General features: G+C 39.0%; 1 protein-coding gene across 1 annotated transcript in view; it reads left to right on the top strand.

Annotated features, from left to right (window-relative positions):
- Nucleotides 1-23649, top strand: part of KIF16B (kinesin family member 16B) — a 142410-nt gene extending 118761 nt beyond the window's left edge. Inside the window, exons 25-26 of the mRNA XM_027736774.2 lie at nucleotides 7438-7521; nucleotides 22244-23649. Coding sequence (XP_027592575.2) covers nucleotides 7438-7521; nucleotides 22244-22402 — 243 coding nt within the window. The 3' untranslated portion in view covers nucleotides 22403-23649. The remainder of the gene's footprint in view (nucleotides 1-7437; nucleotides 7522-22243) is intronic.
- Nucleotides 23650-24658: the final 1009 nt, after the last annotated feature.

Below are 24658 nucleotides of genomic sequence, written 5' to 3'. Positions count from 1 at the left end.
ACAGCAGGGATGAGCCTTGAGCAGCTCCTCAGGTCTCAGAAACACTGCAAAGACCTTGGGAGCAGAGTCTGCTTCCCTCAAAGACAGTGAAGGGCTGCTATCAGGCTATGTTAGGCTGCTATCAGGCACCCCTCTGCAGGGATCCTGAACTTAGGAGAAACATTGTTTACATCCTTTTTCCTGTTCTATTTCCTGGTCACTTGAGTTTTCCTTGGTTTAGGAGGTTAATTATCCTTGTTTGTTTGTTATAATAAATTGTGACTTTTGTTGCTGCTTAAAAGCCGTTCAGCCTTCTCCAGGGAGCTCGCTCCATTAGAAGGCTGACATGGGTCCACCTCAGAGCTTTGGCTGATCCTTGGTTCCTTGGATATGCTGCTTTTGAGAATATCAAGTCCCTTTCCCCTTCTGGCAGATAGCAGGGAGAAAGGATGGCAAATGGCCCAGTGGAGTAAGATAAAGAATTAGGTAGGTCATGCAGGAATGGAGGGAAGCATAACATTAAAATAGAGACAAGTTGGGAAGCTGGAAAGTGCGGAAAGAACATGAAGAGATGGAAAAAGTAAAGAGAAAATATTAGAAATGGAAAAGTAGGTGACAAACTGACTATCCAGAAAATAATCCCCTGGATATTCCCTGTCCTTGATTAGTTGATAATGAAAAATACTGGCTTTAATTTTTCTGTCCTCTGAGGGCATCACTTACCTATAACATACATTTTGGGGGAGCAGGTGGTGAAGGACTATGTTACTTTTTTTTTTTTAAAGGAGAATAAGTTTAGAGCTTTCCTCATTCAGCTTTAAATAGTTTGAGCTATATCTGCTGAAAATAGGTGTTTTTATAAGTGATTTTGTTGGTTTATTTTTTAGTGGATAGCATATGTTCAAATGACTTATCTTTGATTTCCATTTGATTTTTTTCAGAATTTGTAAAGTGGCCTTTATTCATTTTTAACTTTTTACCTTTGCCTAATGCTCTCTTACGAAATTCTATAGAAAAGGTGGTTTATTTCAGCCAAAATACAAGTAAAAATATAGAAGTTCAGCTTTTTTTTTTTCTACCTTGTTGTCAAATCCCTAAATACTTAGTTCCTGGTTAAGAATACTTCAATTTCCGCAATTTCTTTAGACTCTGGGAGTCTTAGTACATCTTGAGAAGTTGAGGCTTAAGTTACTTTGTTTAAACTTCAAAAAGTAAAAGTAGGACAGTTTTTTCTTTCATTACTCCCTGCAAAATCAAGTCAGGTGCAGCCACACTGGCTGCAAAATCGTGCCACATTCTCCTCTTTGATTTTTCTCATTTGTGACAGAGATTTCTGGTACAAAGGATCAAAAGTCACACATACTCTTTGAAAAATGAGAAAATTCAGAGTTTAAAAGTAACTTGAGAGTTAAAGAAGACTGACTTTTTAATTTAATAGTTAGCATTTCCTTAATTTTCTCTTTTTCCCCTTTTCCCCCCATTTAAATATATCAAAACACTGAAGTACAAAGAGAATTTGGGATGAAAGATTAAAGATGACTCAGCCTCCATCAATGTCTGCCCTGTTTTTCTTCTTAAAAAAAAAAAACTTTTACCATATTGTAGGCACTAAAACACAGACTATACTGGCCAGAAATAATGAGATGTTTCAATCCTGTAGATTTTTGCTTGATGTTGGAAAATGGCACTTTTTTAATGTTTAGGGAGCGTAACACTTGGAACAATTTCATGCTTCAGAAGTGACAAGCCTACATGACTGTATTATGTGGTATTTGACTTTGGTCCACTATATATTGAAATATCATCTGCAAAGTACTGTACAAAACTTTTTATTAACATATTCTGTTCCACTGTACCATAAAACCCCTGAACTGAATTAAATCCAGCAGGTCCCCAAGCAGATATAATGTCAGTGAAGAGTCTCCAACTGAATATAAGAGAAATTAAAGGACACCCTTCAAATGCTGCTGGCTTTGTTTTTTCTAAAGGCCCTGAAATGAGAGTGGACCCCATCCCAGGGAGAGCCTTTTGTGGTATTTGGAGCCTTCATTTGCACTCTTGGTTTCCAAAAGACTAGTCTCCAAATTTGCATCTCTCCCTGGGGCTCAGTAGTTGAAGGCTATGAAGTATGGTTTCATTTTAAAAGGGTATGTTGTTCCCAGAATCATAACGTCAAAGAGTTGTATATAAGATAAAATAGGTGACTAAAAAAAGGGTCACTTGCTGTTCCGCCATCTGCTCTTACCAGCATTAAATGCCTGCTGAAAACCTTATTAAAACCAGTATCCTGGCTGGAATGTGGGAGAAGTAGAGGAATACATTCAGCTGTCTTACATTTACTAGAATAGTGCTTACTGGGTATGAAGCACCTTCCCCTTGAGGACTGGACCCAGCACTGTCTAAACTTGACTGTACTAACTCACCAATAGTCCACTGTGGCAGGTAAGCATTGTTTCTTACAGATAAGATTGCTGAGACACAGACAAATAACATGCCCCCAAGTAATACAAGACCCAGAAATAAAACACAGCCTTTATTTATTATAAAGAAATTAGGGAGTAAATTGCAAATGACTGTTTGCCTCTCCCTAAGACTGCTACTGCCTAGCAACGATTGCCAGATAGGATAAACATCATTAGCCGTAAAGTTTAATGTCTAAAAGACATTAGGCATGCTGATATGCAGTCTTGAGGTGTCTGTGGACTATTTTAAAATATATTTTCTGGCCTTGCCTTTTGGGTCCAAGAGTAGTCCCAGCCTTGTGTTGCCGCTGTATTTTGGTGCTGAAAAAAGTCTCCGGAGCAGTTAATTAGGGGTGAGATAAGAAAGGGTTTATTTGCCAAGGCTAAGATGTTACACGACGCGAGCGGGCTGTGCCTGAGAGGTTACATTTTATAATACCATCCATCCAATCCCAGATGTGCCCACCCTGCGGCCCTTCCTCTGGTCCGCCCCGGGTCCACCCCCTGAGAAATGGGTCTGGGGGCTTTTACTTCATCATCTTCACCATCTTCAGAGCACAAAGGGTACATAGTTACCTAATTTTTGACCGTATTCTGTGGTTTAGGCCCTGATATGCTGTTCTGCCAACAATCTAGGCCTTGCCTTGACAAAAGACTAAACACTTTTGCTGTATTCAGAAGCAGGATTGATATGGGGAGCATAGAATGGGGTAAGAGGGTTAGGGAATGTATAAACAAGGGAAAGGAACAAGGGACAAGGGGGGGAAAGGTTGCTGCTTTTAAAACTTACTTATAAAACTTACAAGTCTTACAAATATTAGAAAAATAAAAAACCATTAGGGGCTTAAGGCATCACTTGCCCATGGTATATGTGCACACTCCTATGGATATAATGGAGTTTGAGTTGCAGCAATGCTATAATTAAGTGTAGTAGGGAAATACTTCTGCAGCCAAAATAAAAATTAGAAATCTTGCACGCTACATACATGAGCTTCGCAGGAAATCATTCAAGCCCTCTGTTCCTGTCAGGCTGCGGAATATGCCTCTTAATTTCCCCTGACAGAAAACACATCACCTCATCAGAAGCTTTAGAAAACGACAAAACATCCCTGCTGAAAAGGACTGCCTGCCAAACGCTTCCATTGCCACTGCAGCAAGGGGGACAGGGAGGGGAGGGGTGTGCTTCAGAAATTTCATGGAAGAAGAATAATTTATCTTGCTACCTGTAAAGTCCCACTGTTATGCCTTGCATTGCTGCAAAACGTTCATCTCGTAATCAAGGTGTGACCCTTGAAGAATTAATTTGAGCAAGAGGATACACAACTATTTAATTCTAAAAGAATAATTTATACTCCTGAATCTGGATGGTGTGAAATTCTCTTACAGTGTTGGAGCCAAGACAAACATCTAGGTGCAAAATCCACACCTGCAGATCTCTTACATATTTCAGCGCCAGAACAAAAGCGTCTCAGTCGCATACTGTGCTGTGTGCATTAACCTGTAGCAGTGGTTATCTCGTCTGAAGTTACAGTGCAGTTTCTTAAAGGTGCTGTAGCATTACTAACAATAAAATCTGAATTTATTGAAATATTTGCTACTGCACTTCAGCTTAAATGAGTGAGGTATTTTAAATAAACCTCAAAATTCTATTGAATCATTGCTTTTCTGAATCTCACACAATTACATTCAGAGTCTGTATATCAAATAATACATTAGGACAGAGAATTTTTATAGACCATTATCATAACATTTATCATTACTTCAGTGTATTTGTATTGCTGGACTTTCTTCCATTTCTTTTTTTTATAAACCAAAGTTATGATGAGGTGAGAATGTTTTATCATCACTGTATATTTGTGGGACTCTTGCACCGACACATTTTTCTACACATTAAAGGAATAATTTTGAGTCAAAGTGACAAAGATCCATGGTGTCTATATATAAGCACACTACCTTTGGTAAGTATAGTAATAGAGTATTTTTATATAAATATAGTACAATAGACCAGCTTCCTTTTACAGTGACATTTCAGTCACATAGAGGACTGCATAATTTACATTTTCAAGCTGAGAAGTAGGTGGGAACTGGTGCTGTGATGTCTGGATTAAGTGTTTGTACAGCCTGAAACTCAAGCCTGCGGAGTTTTGAATGTCTCTTTTTCATTTTGGTAGGGATTATACTCTTGGCATGTAGTGGTGTAGAGCCCATCGGAATAACTGAGTTGCTGAAGTGATGATGAAATATGGCTGGAGGATTATCTATCCTATGGCTGGGTGGTCATCTGTTGTATGACAGATATGGTCTCCATATTTTATTTGTGAGATGGCCATTTGCCAATCATTTAGTTAAAGAGGAGCCAGGAGACCCTTGGGAAAGTGTGAGACACAGGAATGTTCCAGCGGGCCCAAAGGCCTGCGCCTTCTGTAGCTGGCCCAGTAAAAATGCTGACTGCAGTAGATGATCAGTCCTTTGTAACAAGAAAAATCTTTCCAAGTGACATATATGTATGTATAGGTATGTTCTGTATACACATAGGTGTATTACAGACATAAGTAACTTACATGTTTGTGTCAAGAATAGTTCAGCACGTTGTTGTTCTGATCTGGATGGTGACATTTATTATGTACAAAGTATTCAGATCCCCAGGTCTTGACCAGCAGTGAACTTATGATTTTCGTTTAGGTACTTGTTGTGACTTAGAACGTTTCAGAGCCAAGTTTACTGGCTGAGGCCTTTCTCTTGCAGATTAAATTCATGCATGGTACTGATTTGGGAGTTTAGAAGTATTAAAATCATGTGAGTAGCTGCTTTGGTTTGAGAGAGTTTAGCAAAACTTAGTGGCTTTAGAAAATACAACTGTTTTTCTCCTAAGATATATCCAGAAAGCTAAGAGATTAGGAATACAATTTACCCAGCCCAAAGTTGTGTAGAATCAGTCCCAAAATTCCTGTTAAGGTGAAACTTGATTTAGATAAAGAAATCATTCCTGATTTTAGCTGTAAGACCTTGCTTTGACTCTACAGAGTATGTCTGAGGATGTTGTAGCAGTAGGTTCATTGTGCAAATTGTTTTTTAACAGACACTATTTTAAAATTCTATAACGAAAGTATTTGTTAGCAAATAAATATAAAAACAATCTTCCTAGGGCCAAGAGGGGATTGTGTGGTAATTGTTTTACCTTGCTTGTTTCTGGTAGTGAAATGATGCAGTACTATTCAATAAAATACAATTTCTGCAGGGGTGGGATTTTGAAGTTTATGAAAATATTAGCACTTATAATCCTGTATAGGTGAAGAAGTGAGTAATGCAGTGAAAATAAGTCCCAAGGACATAATTATAGGATGCTGTTTGACTGTGTACTGCTTGTCCTGCCAACATGAAGAAGCAGACACACTGAGATGGAATATGGTTGGAGAAATTTGAGGAATATAATTGGGACATGCTGGCAAGATTGATGCAGAGCAGACATCTCTCCATCTCCTCTGGTGCCCCTCATCTCTAAATCACTCTTTTGAAGATGTCTAACTATTTCTTTAAAATTATCCAAGTTGGAGTTGAACCAGAGAATGGGAATAAATTATTTGTATTGCAGAATTCCTATGTATTTTAAAGATGCTTACGTTCAATGTTAATAATAGAGCTCCTCATTTAATTCAGTATATTGCTGCTCTTTGTAACCAGCCATAAATTCTCTACAGTCCTGTATGTGCTGATAGACTAGAAAATGATGCATCTTTTTTATTAGTTCAATATCATCAAATAGCCAGGGGAATTCATGCAGGAGGCATTTTTACACAGGGCTTTCGCCTGCAAAACAACTCCAGCAATGCCAATGGGAGGTTGCATATTTCTATCTCATACAGTGAGTGCTGGGAAAAAATTGGGTTTGATGTGCTTTAAGCGCAAACACAAACTGTGGGGAGAGGACTTGCTTTCTCATGCATTGTTCCAGCAGCAGTGGCTTAGCAGACCAAATTCATTGGTACTTGTTACCAGCTCTCGAGTCTTTAGTGTGTTTTCCAGATATAGCCGGCTGGAATTAGTTCAAGCATTTTATTTGTTGGTGTACAAGAAGGGCAGACAGTTCCCCCTCTCTCTCCCTTACCAGTTTTGCTTGCCACAGTTTCTACAGGATGGAAAAAGAAATGAGGGGATTGCTTTGAACATCTCTGTGGAAGAACTCCTAGAAGGACATATCTGAATGTTTGTTTTTAGCAGTTGTGCCACTGGAAGATTTTCATTTTCAATGTGATAAATAGGATTTTGCATACTTGTGTGGATTCTCTTCAGAAATTAAAGCTATCAGCTTCCAGTGTGGATGCACATTTGAATGGGATTGGGCTCCAGTTGAGTTACATCTCAAGGAGTCCCATTCCCCATCATCGTAGCTGCCAGCCCAGTGTAGGTGCCTGGTTTCAGCCTGTCCTCGCTGTGAGGGAAGAAACTGGTAGTTCAAGGCACAGTGAAAGGTTTGGGTCAGGTGTCAGCTGGAGTCCAGCAATGCCATCTTCCAGGGCATGATTTCAGTGGTAGTTCTTAGATCCAATGATCTTACATTTATGGTAGAACATAAGAAAAAACAAACAAATTACACAACAGCACGGCTAGCGACAGCAATTTTTAAGAGACTGAATGTAGTCCTTTAAGATTCACAGAATTCCTGCAGAGATCTTTCTTACTTCCTATTTGATGCTATCACATCACCTTCAGATTGCAAATTTTTAATATTTGTGTGGGCAATCAGTGGCAGTCCAATTCCCAAATTTTTTCTGTCAGTCACTCATTGATGACAAAACACACTGTTATCTTAGCAGAACCACAGACAAGATCGTGCTAATGTCAGTAGAAACATATAATGTGATATTTACTAGTAGCATATAGTGTAGCTCATGAGTATTTGGTTTTTTCTTCTTCCCAGTTGCTTTGTACTTTAAAGAGGATTTTCTCATTTGAGCTTGTCACTTCTGATGCCGATTCATGCTTTAATGTCTTCCAGCTTGCCACTTTAGAATTCCCTCCAAAGAAGCTCTTTGGAAACAAGGATGAACGAGTGATTGCAGAACGAAGGAGTCACTTAGAGGTAATGCCAGCTTTTTAACAGGCTTTTGTAATGTGTTTAGGTGGAGTACTCTCTGCTTGACCAACAGAAACTGTTCCCATATGGTCAACATTAAATAACCTGCTTTAAGTATTAAGTTACTTGCTGCCTCGTTTAACACAGGAGATGGCAGCAGTAGATTGCAAAGTAATGAAACATCTCTTAAAAAATAAATTACTCCTACTCTAAGAAAAAAAAAAAGCAACTCTTTAAAGATATTCATAGGAGGTACATTTATTTAAGGGGGAAAGGTGGTGGGTGAGGTAAGTGTTCACTGTAGACAGATGGTCTCTGTGCAAGACAAGATTAAAAAAATATATTGCTATTTTAAATGCAATTTGTTAGCTGAAGATTTACTTATTTTATCATAGTTACTATATCCAAATACCTCATGACAGAAGGAAAGCGATATTTAGGCATCTCTGAGTTTTATTTTGTAACCCAGCTTTCTGAATGTATTCTTTTTCTTTCAATTAATTTTAAAAATTAATTTTATTGTGGAGAAGGTTATTGAGTTTGAGGGTTTGAGTTATTTTGCTGGTTCTGCAGTGCCATGTGGATTGCATAATTTTGAACTCCTATCACACATTAGGTCTTTATATTTCTATGTTAATGCATGTTTTATTGCAGCCCAGCGGCAGGAGGTGGGGTTTGGGGAAAGAAGAAGAGGCGTGATCAAAGACTAAACTATACACCCTGCAACTATATTGTAGCCACATGGGGATTACTTGATCATGCAAGTCATTAGGAATTATATTCTTTGTAGAACTAAAATAGCATTAAGTAGAGCTTTAGAGAAATTAATATAAAAGTAAATTGCTTACAACTGGAATCTTCCCTTACATGTTTTGAATTTTTTCTGCGTACTTCACCTTTTCTTTGATCTACCAACAAAACATCCTCCCACTGACTTTTGATGTGAGGTTGTCGTACATGGAGCATAAAATGTAATTTTTTTCTCTTTCACATCCTCAATATATGGCATAAAGACACGGCCACATTCCAGTCTAGTACTCAATTTGCATATTTTTGTACCAGTAAGAAATTTAATCCCTTAATCTTTCTGACCTTTCATTGATTTAATAACAGATTTTATTGTAATGTTTCTAATGTTAAAACTGCTGTGCATAGTGATGCTTTGATCCTAGTCATGTAGTACTTACAGCTCTCTATAAAGCCAGGTTTAACTTAAGATTAAATTGTATCTATTTTAGCTAAATTCAGTCATTAAAACCTCATTATCTTTATATTTTGCAAGCATAATGATATATGACCATTGTTCACATGAATATATTTTGCCATATGCCACTTGGCCATGCCACTCAATAGTCCTGACAGATCACTCAGTGTTGAGGAACTGAAGATCTCCTGTGGCTAAGGGAAAGTTAAATAAAGAGGACAAGGAGCCAAGCAAATGTTAACAACCTTGCCATGAGGAATTGAATGCAACAAGCTGATCAAAGTTCCCCTTATGTCCAGATCTCTAATCGTGATATTTTCTTCGCAGTGGTTTGCTGTGGCTTTGCCAACAGCTGGAAAGTTTCAACTCATATAGCTGCAGCCTCCTTGGTGAAAAGTGAGAGAAACCACCTAGCAGTGATAGTTTCCAAAGTCATGGAATGCATCAAAGGCTCAAAGAACATCTTGAGTTGCGCTGTAAAAGTGGAAGTTCCATTGTGATAGTGGAAGGTGACACAGGCACCAGTTCTGTTTAAAATGCTGGCTGTTCCTGCCTCGTGTCTTTCAGTCCAGTATGAACCTTGAGCACATTTCAGTGGCTAACTGGAAAGTAGTAAATGGATGGCTTTGCCTCTGTGAGGGACATAGTTTCTTGGCCTTTGGACCACAGCACATTTCTCATGTGGGAATTTGATCAGGAAGAAGGTGAGTGCGTTAGAGCTTGGTATCAAAGAGAAACATGGCTTGTGCTCAGCTGGCTTTCATACCTGATCCTGTACCTTGATTTGCTGAAAACCCTTTGCAATCTCTTTCAAGCCTCACAGATGATGTGTTGATATGGCTGTAGTAGAGTATAGAAGCTTGTTTGGTTGTTCCACTTGGTTAGTCAAGAGCTGATGACTAAAACAGCGTTTTTAGAAAAGGCAAAGCACAGCTTCCAGACCAGCACAAATATTTTTCAACTTCTGAGCTGACTTTATTGACCAAAAATAAATGGCAGCTTGACAAATACCAGTCCAATAAGTGTTTGAACAAATATTCTGTATTGTAAGATCATTAGTAGAGCTGTTATCCTGGTGGTGGATGATAAAGAAATTACTCTGCTCTTACAGTTTTTACATTAGATATTTATACATCTTCAATAGGCTCGAACTTCATCTCATTTTTCCTGAACTTTTTAGATTGAAGTATCTTTGGCTAGTCCAGTGCTTCCCCCAGGCCATCTCTGAGCAACTGCAGTTTTCCTTGCACTGAATTAGATTTGTCCAAAACATTCTTTGAAGGACACTCTTCTTTAGGAAGAGTTTAGTTTTTTCTACACGTCACCTCTCCTATTCTTGTGACAGTGAAAAAAGTGCTGACAACAGCAGTGGGGTTTGTGATACTTGAAATGTAATTGGGGGGCTGGCCTTGTAACCGTAATTGGGGGGCTGGCTGTGGTAGAGTTTGCTTTGTTTTGAGATTGACACATAGAGTTACCTTATTTCAGCCTGCGATTAGAAGTGGGCATATTGTGTCATAACAGAGATGAAATTGCTCGGAGTAAAAGAATCCAGAAAGCCCCAAATTATGAGGATTGTGATTTTTAAATCACAGTAAGTGCAAAGTTTATGTAAAACATTAAGTTCTTTTATTTATCCTAGCTGATACAAATACTTGATAACCAAAAAGCTCCACAATGCCTTGTTTTAAGGAATGCACATTACATGAATTATTTTTGTATGAGGTGAAGCTGAGAAGTCATCTTTGATCTCCAGCATGATATGTAGTTGCAATGTAAACACTTTTGCTTTGGTGTTTGTTGGTATAATATCAGATCTTTTGAGCTGTATCTTACATTGCCATAGAGATTTGGAAAAATAATGTGCAAGTTTGCACAAAGGTTTTTCCCTATACATCTGAAGAGAAAACACCTAAATTGTATTTAAAATTACCTACCCAAAATACCCCGTTGCAATCTATTACTTTAGAATTTCATCAGGGACCTGTTGCAGGGCAAAACTCTAAATTAATTGTTCCGCAGTTTAAAGACTATAATTTCACTTCAGAGCCAACCTTGCTTGATTAAATCCGCCTTAAATGAAACAGCCAAGAATTCTTTTGATTAAAGTTAATGAACAGAAGTTAGTGTGTATCTGTCCTTTCATGCAATTAGAAATCAGTAGATAAGAGTATAGGATCCTTTTTTTAAAATAAATTCAGATGATGTATATCCTTTTTTCGTATTTTTTAGGCAAAAACTTCATAAAGACAGCACTTGTCACAAGAAATAAGTGAGTCACTGAATGTATCTGTTCCTGTTTTAACTGCAAAATCTCTTTTATTCTTTAGTGAGTTGCTAGATCTGTAAATGACAGTAAATAGAAGTTTTCCTGAAATCCCAGCTTCTTTGGATACTGCATTTTTGTATCATATGATTCCCCTGATTATTTTTTTTCCTTCTGTTAGACTCATGCTTTGTTGTGGTAATGAACATTATTGTTAGCCCTGTTTTCCCATTGTGCAGCCAGAAAAACTGGGCAGGAGCCTAGGCTGACATAGCAGATTGAGTTGTGTTTCTTGACTCCTTGGTCAGAAGCCTTGCAGTCATGCACTCAACTAGACCTTCTTTACTGCTCTTGCTCTCACCAGTGTGTTTAGGAAAAAGCGATTGCTATGCTTACAAAATCCCAACAGGTGGTTGCTTAAAGTAAAACAAAAACTCTCCCAAGCCTCAGCCTGTCTCCTTGTCTCTGTTCCCTGTTTCCTTCTCCCTATTCCCAGGCCTGCATTTCCTCAGGTTGGTTTGCAGACAGCAGAGGAGAGCAAGCAAAATCCCCAATGGGCTTTTCAGAGAGGTATCAACAGACATTTCAAGAGTCAGTAGGAGTCATGTGTTGCCTTTTGGTGCCACTTACAGAGCTCAGGGAGTGAAAGTCAACCTGTGACAGTTTGGGAAGGTGAGCCTACGTCAAGTTTTGTAGGAGCACATACATCTTCCTGGCATTGCCTCTCCTCTTCTTTGTTCTTGGTACTTTGAACCTCTTCAAAAAATAGATGTGCTCAATTTATTTAAAATTAATAATACAATTGTCCTTAACCTCCTCAGTTCCTGGTGTCTACTAATGAGGATTTCAATGATAGGTGTTACTGCAAGAGGCAGAAATAAATCTTGGAAGAGCTGCATAATTCAGTTTTGCTGTCCAGTCTGTAGCACTGCCTGGGGAGAGTACTGTAGACACTGAACTGGCTGAAATGTTGCTGTTACCTTCAGTCAAAATTAACCTTCTAAAAGTAGATTACCTTAGAAGCCAAGTCCTTTGTTTGGTTTTCAGTTTGCGTTTTCACTTGAGTTCCTTTGGAGGTGACGATTTCTAGGGTATTTTTGGTATAACGCTCTAAAGTTAGCCATGCCATCCTTCCCTTTTAAAAGTGAGAGTCTGCTGGGGTTTAATGGCTCCAGGAACTTGGTACTTAAGGAAAACAGGAAATAATGAAAATAGCACCTTTTGTTGAACTTGAATTCATTTTTATTATTTAAATGTCTTAGTAGTTTTCAAATTAACACCTTGGTGGCAACCAGCAAAAAAACCATCAGAGGATAAAAAAACCCTCAAAATACTTGTTGACAAATTTGGGCAAAAGAATATTCAAGTCTGCCAGAGACCTCATTCGTTGAGGTTTTCCTTGCAGTCATGAGGACAGAAACATTTAAATGAGATTTTAGATGATTCATCATCTGAATATTGAGTATGAACTTCATTAGCACATCCCTGCTGGCACACTGGCTTTTGTTTCACAGGGCCATCCCTTAATATGTTTAACAACCTGCTTCATTCTAGTTACGGGTCAATTGATGTTTCTATTGCAAAAATCCGATCAAGTGAGGTTTAAGTTACCATTTCTGTTTGATTTTTTTTTTTCCGCCCTCACTGACTCCAGTCACAAAGACTTTTCAAAGCTACCATATACATATTTGTTCAAAGTGATTATTGAAAAGAAATTATTAGACTTGGGTATCAGCTCACAACAGCATCCCTAATACCAAAGCTTTTTAAAAGGAGCTTTAAAGGCAGCTACTCAGCAGCCTGGCTCTTACAGATTGAATGTTTGCTTCTGATAGACCATTTGTAAGTACTTTTCTTAGCAGCATCTAGATGAGATGGACTTCAGAACGCATTCAGAATACATTTGGTAATCATTGGAAGATAAAAGAAAGCTCTTCTTTTGTTTTTTTACAGACATGAATGCACACCAGAAATGACTGCCAGTGCCAAAGTAAACTGCTGCAAATGCTGTTTGATAATCCTAGAGAGGCTTGTTTCATACCCATAGTCTGAACTACAGAATGCAATATCTTGGAGTGATGGTTTTAATTTCCCACTAGAGGAATAGGGATGCAGTGGGAGCAGGGAAGGGAAGAGCACAGGTGCATCCACAAAGATAAGAGGGTGTGTGGTTGGGCCATGTTGTGAATATCAATATATGAAAGCCATAGTTATATGGATAGTTAAATGAAATCCATGTCATAGATCATTTTCTGTTAGGTACAGTTAGTCTATACTAAGTGTCTTTCATAATCTCTAGTAACCATTGAAAAATTTAAGAACAAAAATAACTGCTTTTCAGCAACAACACTAAAGTCTTGCCTTGCCTGCAGACAGTAAGACTTTGCATTTAGCCATCTGAGAGCAATTCCACACGTTGGGTCCCCATCCGTCAGTCTTCATGGTTTTGAAGCATCAGCCCTCAAAAAAGTTGCAGCTTTCAGCACTGAAGCATTTAATCTTTTTTGGGTGGTTCTTCTTCTTTTGTAAGACCCAGTTGGCTTCAAAAAGTGAATAAATAAAATTAATTTTACGTATTGATTACAGTCACTAGATACAAAGAAGCAGAAATTAGGACTTTGTGTAGGTCAGCAGTTGATCCCATACCAATAAAATGTTACTTTGATTAAATACCGTAGACTCTCAGCCAGGCCCACAGCAATACAAGACATTATTCTTATAATAGGAACAGATGATAAAGATGATTGTTAAGAAGGAGAGAAAGCCCGGGGTTATATTCTGGATGAGTTAATTTTAAGCTCTGGTCCAACAAACTGTTGGATGCAGAAAGAATGATGAGCGTAAGCAGCCCCTTGGTCCCATTTACTCCAACTCAAGATGTTTTTCAAGATCGGGTCTGAAACCCCATTTTGCAGAGTTTGCTATAGGTAACTTAGCATAATATACATTCCCCTTGTCAAGAATTATGGTGTTTCTTTAGCTGTATAACTTCATATCCCTACCTCAAAAATGATCTTTTGAGATCAGATGTTTATGTCCATTGCAACCAGAATTAAATAGGATTTGCACTTTGGAGGCATTTGTTTTTTTCTTTCCTTTTTAGATATTTCAGAGTATCAGGAAATAAGGAGGTATGTTTACCATGATTTAGTAAGTTTAGAATATGTGACAGCGTATAGTTTGAGCTCCAGTTTAGCTCCAGATCTAATGTGTTTTGCTGTCAGGTCAGAATAAATTGCCCAAGATCCCCCTACAAATCAAGTTTTGAAGTTGTGTACCTTTATCTCGGTCTCCAGTAATGGCTCTCCACATTCAGATGTGGGCAGATGAATAAAGGGGGTGCTTAGCCAAGGACACTGGATTGAACTCGGCGCTATCCCTTTTCAAAGCCAGCACATCAGTCATCCTCCAGCATCTGATTTCACCAGAGGAAGCAGAGGGTGATGCATGTCAAGTGCTTTGGTAGCTGTTCGCCAAGGCCGCTCCAGCAGACGACACGCTGTCACTGCCGGCCCAGGGATGCGTGGTAAATTCAATCTTGTTGTTGTTCTTTCTGAATAAATTTTGACAGGACTTGTTTTGACTTGTGCTCTGGAGAAAAGATGGGTTTCCTTCACTAGTCAGGTCTGTTTTGATCCTTTTCAATACAGCCACTCACTTCCTGAAGACAACTCACACTGATAGAGCACCTGTAAATCATAGCCCTTGCTGCCTTTTTTTTCCACTTTCCTGCCAGCCTACAATCCAGTTTTGATCGGAGCTGCCTAAAGCCAATAAATATAAGCTTTTAGCATGCAGACGTTGTAAGAAATATGAAGTCCTGTGGATTTTAAATGAATTTCAGTCAGAATAAGATTGTAATTTGGGATGTAGACTGTCTTCAGAAGTTAATTCAACTGATGTGGCATAATAGTAATTCAGCATAATGTGCTCATGCCATCAGACTTGCACAGAAAAATGCTCCAAATAGCTATAACGAATAGTTTGGATTTTGAAAACCTGGGAGAGCAATTTCACCTTGATTCATAACTGGCATCTCTCAGAATACATGTACATTAAGAAAATTCAAAAAGGTGTATGAATTCAAGTAAATTTCAGTACCACCTTGGTTAAAGTTAGGTTTTAGTGGCAGTCAAACGCTTCTGGAAATGTAGTGGTAGAATCTGCTTTCACCTGTACAGCTGTGGAGGAAACTAACCCTGATTCACGGAATCTGCATTATGCTGTGCATGAAAAACATAGACAGACTTTCTCAAGGGGATAAAAATGTAAGTTCTAGGGTTTTTTAAATGGAATTTAGTCTGGTTAAAGAGCTTGATTCTTACCTGCTTAGTTCCAAAGTCGTTTAGGTACCTCTAAATGTGCTGTGTATGGTATTGCTGCATCTCTCTCTGCTTTGGGTAAAGTCCAGCCCCAACACAGACTTCTGCAGTGTTAGTGCCACTGCAGAGACAAGAAGTCAAGTCTCCATCATTCAGCTTTGTAGCTCCAACAACGGCAACGGCTTTCAAAGTAAAATTCTGGTTTTATAGATCTAGCATTTACAGCCATGTTAATATTTGGGGACTATATAGGTAAATCAATTCACTAACAAAAGAGCTACATTACATTTTTGGTAGGAGCTTGCAGTCGCACCTCCTCCCATCTAGCTTCTTAGCAAACAAGTTCAGTCCAACAAGTTAAGAGCTTACATATGTGTGTCACAGTCAAATTGGCAAGATATTTGCCAGTAAATCAAAAAACCCAACCTAGCATAATTTGCCACACTTGCATTATTTCTGTTAAGAGATGCTTGTAATGTAGGATTTGTTTGGGATGGAAAGTGGTGTGTGGGGTGGAGTTGTACATGCAAACCCACAGGGTAAGGTGATACTGACTGGGATGTTCTCGATCAATCTATTTATTTATTTATTTATTTATTCACTGACTACTAGGCATTACCTGTAAACAGCCTTGCTTCTGATTAGACCTAATCAAAGTGAGCAGGAAGGGTTTGATTAAAACAAGCCAATCCTTTATTCTCAGCTTGTGTTTATCCAGCCATGAGCCTAATTAATGCCTGTCAATCTGAAGCAATTAAACCCCTCCCCCCCTTTAGTGTATGACTAACACAGTGGTGACTTGTCATTTTCAAACATGTGAATCTGTTCTCCTGAGAAATCTCATGTGTGATTCAAGCAAGTTCTCTGATACGTGGAACAGACACATTCTGGAGATATTTGTCACCTCTGGCTCCTCAAGGAGGCTTTGCACTAGACACTCTGACAGTGTCTAGTACTGCTGGTTTTTTGTAAGGAGAACCCAGCCATCCTGGTCTTTCAACAAAAGATAATTGGTCCAGGTGATCCTGTCATAATTTTAGAAGCTTTGTCTCCCAAATTTTTCCACAGAAATAAGATCCTTCAGGCACCAGGTAGTCTCCCAGGCAGTAAGTATTCTTCTCATTGCTCTGAAATCGCAGCTGCACAGAATGACCCTCAGGGTGTGTGCAGAGATAAATGTGTGCGGATGCAGAGGTGACATTAGGTGCTTCCTGAGGGGCCTGAAATATCACTTGAGATATTGAATATCGCATGCTGTTCCTCTCACATACTTTACTCAAATCTGCTTTATGGTATCTTGCAATATATGTCAAGGTGTTGGGGAAAAGAATTGAAGCGTTGTGTTTTCTTTATTAAAAAAAAAAAAAAGAAAACCCCACAGAAGACCAGAATGTTTCTGAGCAAGTTCTGTCTGGTGAGTGGAGAATTGATATGAATCTGGAATTGATGGAGTAGTTGTAGCCCATATATGGTCCCCCATCCTTTTGGAGTGCTGTCCTCCAAAGTAATCCCACCTCATATTCTGTACTCTGCTATCTGCAAATTCTTTCCCTGTTTGCTTAAATTTAATAAATCCAGAAATGGATCTGAAACTACTGTGAGAGCTACGAGAGCATTATTCTGGCAATTACTCACTCCTGATTAGCAAGTTTAGCCTTAGGTGGTCCCTGAGGGAAGGGCAGATGGTTTGAGCAGCAGACATAAGGGAGAAGCTTAACTGTGGTGAACCAACTTGTGACCTGGAGGGCTGAGCTATCCTTGCAGACTGCAGGAGGAGCCTGCACAAAACATCCCACTTTGGACAGCTTGAATACACCTTGTAATGTCGGGGTATTTGGCATAAGAGAACCTGCTCTCTTGGAATTCAGTTTGTAAAGGAACTTCCTGTATTGTGGCTAATGGCCTTCCCTGTCCTCCACACCTGACCCAGATAATCCAGTCCTGTGTGGTGGTGGAGATATGATGTGTGTCCTGGATTAAGCAGAGCTGGCTTAGCTTGCAGCCCTTTTTATAAGGGTTCATATCTTCTTCACTCCAATCCTAACTTACCTCCCTTTACAGTGTCTGACTTTTGCCAGTAAGCAAAGAACAAAACACAAGGAAGTAGTAGATCCAATGAGAAGTTTGAATGCTATTTTTCTTACTGTGTTCTGTATAAAACATCTCCCCAGACAGGTCCCTTTGCCAACCTGAAGTCTCTGTGGGACACCATCACCTGTCAGTACCATTTCAGCCCAGCTTTGTTTTTGTCAAAAGGCTGTAGTTAGTGACAATAGCTGGCGTTTCTGCAGTTTTGAAAAACCACTCTGGAAGTAATTTTTTTCTCTTCAGGACATCAATGGAAAGGTTTAAAATGGAGAAAGTTGGTTAATTTGGGGAAGGATCCCCAAATATTAATTTTTCCTTTACTGTGCCCAACAATTACTTTCTAGGAGACAAAGGCAGGAGGAGATGCGCTTCCATTTCTGCATTCCATCGGGCTCCCTTTGCATGCCTTGTCTTCTAAGCAGATCCTTATTTTTATGGTTACAGATTGGAAGCGAAGCATGTGCCTGTCTGCTTGTTTTGAGGTACAGTCTTCCTCAGGAAGATCTGACTTTGCAAATACCTAATTACAGCACAATATGGTTTTTCAGAGTCAAGGAATATGTTTCAATCTGTCTGGTTTGGGGTGTTTGGTTTCTTTTTTTTTGGTAATCAGATTCCTATCCTATAGAAAACAGCTGTGATACCTGCGTATGCTTTGCTCTATGAATAATTCAAATCAAAGTCTGATTTAAAGCCTGCAGTGCTTAGCACTAGTCAACAGAATAATTATGTGATTGGTGCTGAGAGGAACTAGCATCTATATTAAAGGGGGAGAGGAGCCTATGCTAAAGTTAGATGAGCAAGTTAATTAGTCCTGCCTCTACCACCAGTGACCTTCGATGACCTTGTGGTAGAGCTTTTGACTGTCACATTGATGTATAGGTGTGGAAAACTTGGTATTGTTTCAAAGAATCCCCAAAGCCTTGTAAGGTTTATCTTATTAAAGTTTCTGGTGCTTTCAGCTCTGGCATATATTAGCAGGTGGTATTTCTAATGCTAACTGTAAAATGTAACTTTTAAAGAATTTTAAACACCGACTTTTTTGAGGGAATGGCTAGAAATAGCGGTATGAAAGCAAAAGCTCAAAGTTTTTTCGCTTTCTGCAAGTACCAGAGTTGATGAGTTTTTAAACACACCAAATTTTAATGAAAAAATCCAATTCTTGCTAAGCTCTGCTATTGGTCTCTGAGGCTATTGCTGTTTGTAATGGATTAGGAGAACAATGTCGCTGAACTAAGTTCCTCTTTAATATGCCACAATTGAAAGGATGATAAGAATTCCACATTTCAGAAAGCTTTTTGATTGTAATAACTTTAATAACTTTAAATTAAGTTATGGCTTTATATTGAAATGTATAAAATTATGAGGTTCCCACATCACGAAGTAGTGCAAAAAACATTAGAATGACTTTGCTGTGCTGATGGATTGAGCTCAGGATGAACACTGGCCTATTGCTAAAAAGGTGAACCCTATTAAAATGATTTTTAATAAGCTTTTAAAATGGTTGCCATTTTGCTATTTGCATAATTAAAAGGGAGGAAAACTACTCAGATAAGTAAAGAAAGAAAAACCTTTGGGCCTCACACCACTTTCTACAGTTTTGTTTCACTTGTAAAGTTAAAATTTGCAGATACAGCTGTCATAAATTTTAAATTAAAGGGCGTGCAAGTTGTATTGCCTTCTAAGAGGGCAGAATCCTGCTTTTCCTATTTTGGATTATTTTTTTTAACCTGCCTTTCAAGCTCTATTTTGTACTCTAAACTAGTTCCTGAGTGTGTGTTTAGCCTGAACAACCAAACACTACTGATGTGTAAGTTGCCCATTTTACATCCCTGTTCCAGGGTCCTGTGCCCTCACACTGAGACGTTTACAAACGAATCATTAGGATACTTTCCAGCAAACCAGCAGCGTAGCAGGTTGGATGCTATTAGTGAAATGAAACTCCAAAGTGTATTTGGAAGAACACTGATTACCAGGCTAAATAATCCAGAACAAATGGCCAGAGTTTTGAAAGGCTAACAAACGAAAATCAGTAATAAAACTGAGCCTTTTGGAATATTTTAGCAGTTAGCTAGTTTTTTCTTTCCGAGATAATCATGCAAACCTAGTAGCTGTAACGTAGTGCACAGGGACAATGATTTAGTTGCTATCAGTAGGAAGCAAATCAGTACACTGATTTGTATAAAATTTGGACATGTTTCTATGAAGGCAGCCTGAGCTTGCCAGTCCCTGCTAAGAATTTTTTTTTCAAGGAACACATCAAAAGATACCAGAGTGCTTCCCACCTAGTTTTAACTCACCACAAATAACACTATTCTGTAAATAGAGAAAAACTGTGTCTGCTGCTGGAAGTGGATTTAATATGAAAGCTTTGAAAACAGCTTTTCTCCTGCCCACCAAGTCCTGACAGAGGGGATCCTTTCATCTAGCCTTGCTCCCACTCCAGCTGCTTGCAGTGGCCTCCTGGGTTGCAGTGTTGAATCCCCTCTGGATCTCTAAGAAAGTTTTCTTTCTGTCATTTCTGGCACTTGTTGCTGTGCTGCTCCACTCCCAGCGTGCTGTGGCCCTCATCCTCTCCCTATCCCATCTGAATTTGGGAAGCGTTGGTAGGGAACACTCATCTTTTTCTCCTGTCACTTTCTTCATTGCCCTCATTGCAGCCAACAGGACAGAGCAACCTTCCCTTGTGTTGTCCAGCCACAGCTCTTTCATCGAGGCATATGCTTGTGGTGTGAGCAAACACTTCAGTCAGTGTTCCCCTCACTCCAGGACGTCACTCCCAGCCAGCATCTTTGGGCAGAGCAGCCTGTATTTCAATGAAGCAACAGCTTCTTTGTGTCAAGGGCACACCAGCTCTGGGCTATCTTAACACATCAGCATTGCAAACAAGGGCAAATGCAGATCTGGGTTTTATAAGTGTGCTAATTTGCTCAGAGGTGGTTGTTGAAGAGCACATAATGTCAAGCCATATGGCAGGAAACCTTCATACAAAATTAATTCCATCATTATCTGGTAGAGTCTGCTTGTTACCTTTTTCCCAAGGATCTTTCTCGTATTCAGAGAATCTGTGATATTCACTGAGCAACTCTGGAGCACAGATCTGGGAAAAGAAGTGTGCCTGCAGTTCCTAGTGTTTTCCTGTCACATAAGTGTATATTTAGAGCAGAGGGATTTTTTGTACTCTGCCATTAGAGCTATCATGCCAAAACAATGAGTAATGGCTTTTCAGGAAAGGCATGACAGTCAATTATCTGGCCATACATACCAAGGTGAATGCAATAGGTCTTGTAATGTGTCCCGCAAGATATTGTGGTACCTTTGAGCCTTCGGTAGCCATAAACTGGAATTACTGCAGTAACTTTTCAGCACAGTGCTAAAATTCTAACATGTTTTACATTTGATTTTCTACCATATTCATTCTTCAGGCATTACTGGTTTGAGACTTTTTTTAAAGAACCTTACTTTGAGAACTAATTGTGATAAATGTTGATATGACATCTGTTGCTCACTTTAAATTTCCTCTTAGTCTGTTGGAATTCATCTTGAAGGCACTTTTGTAATGAATTTTATTTTTCATGGACATTAATACAACCTGTGGCAGATCTGAATAAAAAAGAAAATTCACCATTCCTGCCAAGAGAATAGTTTATGTTCCAGCTGCTTTTTTTGTTGTTATTGTTTTCCTGCTTTCTGTGATATTAATACAGATGGTTTCCAAGGTACCTAAAAAGATAATAGGTTGTTACAGTTTGGAGGAATTCACCTTGGGAAGCAAGTGAATAATTAGGACAGTTTCCTGAACAAACCATTTCCATGACCCCAGAGCTGCTGCATTCAAATGACTAAACCTTGTGTTCTTCAGAGGAGAATGTGCTTCTCTGTCTTGCAGATATAATTCCCACTGAATCCCAGATTAGTGAATAATTTCATGAGTTATGACTTTCTGTGGTCAGTCTGTAGCAGAGCAAAGGAGTTTATCTCTGTGCTCCAGATGACATTTCCTTTACAGCTATTTGGATGATGTAGGGTATTTTTTAGCACCTGTCTGATCAACTGATCTACATTGTTTCATTCAGAAGATATAAATATGACTTATTAAGTCATGCTAAATGTGAAGGAAGCTTAATCACATTTGTGAAAACTGTTAATATACAGCTGCCACAGTTTCTGTGGGTACAAATGACTGCGAGTGGCACAGAGGTTGGTGAATATTAACTTCTGGGATGAGAAGGAAGCATCTTACACATGCTTCTCATGTGTAAGACTTAAAAAAAAAAGAAATTTCAAGGGCAACTCAGTGAAAAGATGCTGGTAGGTTCTGAGATAATATGGAAGTCATGCAATCTTTCTGCAGATGGCCTTGATCAAAACAAATCCCATTTGGGGTTTGTGGAGGCTTTATGAGCGAAAGATTTTTGAAGCCTCTTTGTGTCCATATGTAGTGAAATTCCTGCAGAATGGATTTGAGGTTTGCACCTGCTATGGTGTTTGGTAATGCTAGACAACAGTATTAGCAGGTCATGATTAGCAGAAAGCATTACATGACTGCAGAATAAACCAGAAAGCACCACACAGGCACAGAACAGAAGAGTTGCAAAGCTGGGCAGAGGAAGAAAGTGAAAAATACTTATTGTCTGCTTTTCCTGAGCTCAATACACACATTTCAGTAGACCTATTTTATGAATGGATTTACATGCTGATATTTATTAAAAGGACTATTCACAGGCCATGGCGATCTTGTTTCTTTTATTTTTTATTTTTTTACACTGGTGTTCATTTGATTCTTCAAAGTGATTGTAATCAATTTGATCAAGTAAACCTTACAACATTTTGCATTTCCTTCCACAGAAATACCTCAGGAGCTTTTTCTCTGCCATGCTGAAATCTCCATCATCTCCACTGCACATCGATAAGGTGGGGCTGACACTGTCCAAATACACCATCTGCGAGTTCTCACCCTTCTTCAGGAAAGGCGTTTTTGACTACAGCAGCCATGGGACCAGCTGACTTTTGGGCCAGGATCCTTGCTGGAGAAATGCAGTCAGAGTGGTGCCTTCACTTCCATGGTGTGAGAGGAATGAGAGGAAGGACAAAAAGCTGTTTTCCTCCATACTTGGAAAATTGCATCCAAACAACACCAAATAGAGAGACAGCTATACCCCAGTGCTATCCCATGTCCTTTACCAGCTCTCATATTAGTGCCTGCATTTTCCTGGCGTGGGATATATGGACATTTTGGTGTGAGTTGTTCTGTTAATACAGTACAAAGATTCTGACTCTCCTGATGAGTTTGGAACTCCTTCTTGGCAGGAGTGCTTCCTTCCCATTTGCTCAGACAATTTGTTCTGGTAGTTCGAGAGCATCTCATGTTTACCATGGCAGTGTGTCATGCTGACAGAGGGTTTCTGAGCAGCCTTTTGGTTTCTGTCCAAGCTGTTCCTTAAAGAACAGTTTCTCTTTTGTTTCTTTACAGCATTCTGTCGTGTTTAAGGTAATGCTCACACTCCACTGTTGTTTCAATTTCTTTTCCCCTTCCAGATACACATTTTAGCTATTTGACTGTATAATTGTATAGTTTCCCTGAGAAGAATTGAAGGGCCTGGGTAACTTGAATATTTACAAAAATATATGCAGCAGAAAGAATATAATTTAAACCCTGTCAAAGTCTTCCACACTTGGTTGTTTTGAGGCAGAACAAATCACTCACCATTAATGAAGAAGCAGAGGAAGCAATAGTTACCAAAGAACATGGTCAGCATCTTTTCAGATCTCCTAATTACTAAGACTGTAAGTGGAAACTGCACTGTACAGAACTCATAGCTATGCATAAAGCTTATGCAAAGTGCTATATATAATTTTTTAAATAGCTTCCTCACAATAGCTGTAAACCCAAAATTTTATTTGCATCAGTTAAAATTTGCAGGATTTGACTATTAGTACTTTAAAATTACTCAGGACTCATTCAGACTTGCACATGTATATATAGATAGAATTCATTTTGTATTGCTGCAGAATCAAAAATATCTGTACACTGGAATTGATTATGTGTACAGGTTAATGTATAATTGGTTGTATAAAAATCAGAATTGAATGACTTCTAGCTATTAAAATGCATAAGGAAAAGCAAGTTTCATGTGCTGTTCATTCAGAGTGTGAAGCATTGTTTCTGAGGTGCCATCACTGACCACTGGTAGCTTGTGGTAATGAAATTATTTCATGTGACTGAAAATTATCATTAAAACCTAAAGTAACAACACTGGTGACATTTTTATTTCATGACCTAAATTATAAGAACAGTAATGTTTTACATTTTATGAGATACATCCACAGTCCTGAGGGAACTGGCCAAGGAAGTGGCTAAGCCACTATCCACCATGTTTGAGAAGTCATGGCAGTCCAGTGAAGTTCCAACTGACTGGAAAAGGGGAAACATAACTCCCAATTTTAAAAAGGGAAATAAAGAAGACCCAGGAAACTACAGGCCAGTCAGTCTCACCTCAGTGCCTGGCAAGATCATGGAGCAGAACCTCTTGGAAACTGCTAAGGCACATAGTAAACAATGAGGTGATTGGTGACAGCCAGTGGCTTCACTAAAGGCAAATCATACCTGACAAATTTGGTGGTCTGGAGAAGAGAGGCTCTGGGGAGATCTTCTAGACCCCCTTCCAGTACCTACACGTGGTCTAAGGGAAGACTGGAGTGGGACTTGGCACAAGGACATGCAGGGATAGGGGGAATGCCCTTAAGCTGTGTTTATTAGATAATATGAAGAAATTCTGGACTAGAAATTTTCACTTGTGGTGAGGCACTGGCACAGGTTGCCCAGGGAGGCTGTGGAGCACCCCATCCCTGGAGATGTTCAAGGCCAGGCTGGATGTGGTTCTGAGCAACCTGATCCAGTGGAAGGTGTCCCTACACATATGGCAGGGGGTTGGAACTAGGTGGTCTTTAAGATCCCTTCCAAACCCAGCCATTCCATCATGATGTTAAAAGATAACTGGATTCCATTACTAAGCATAGGCTGCTACAATAAGAATCTTTAATTAAAAAAAAAAAAAAAGAAATTAGAATGTATCATTTAAATTTGAGAGTATTTTTTTTAATTTTGATTCATTTCAGGGAAAACAAAAATTAGGGTAAAATTTCTAAACCACCAGAGGCCAATTATCAAGAGGGTAGGCTTTAATGCCTTTGGATATGTCTGACACTATCTGACCCCTGCTGACTTAGGCATCTTAATACCTTCAACTGGGAAACTAAGCA

This window comes from Pipra filicauda, unplaced genomic scaffold, assembly GCF_003945595.2.
Source record: "Pipra filicauda isolate LSUMZ 115617 unplaced genomic scaffold, ASM394559v2 scaffold434_size586239_pilon, whole genome shotgun sequence".
Lineage (NCBI taxonomy): Eukaryota > Metazoa > Chordata > Aves > Passeriformes > Pipridae > Pipra > Pipra filicauda.
The sequence above is the reverse complement of the archived record's forward strand: the minus strand, read 5'-3'. Positions and strand labels throughout refer to the sequence as shown.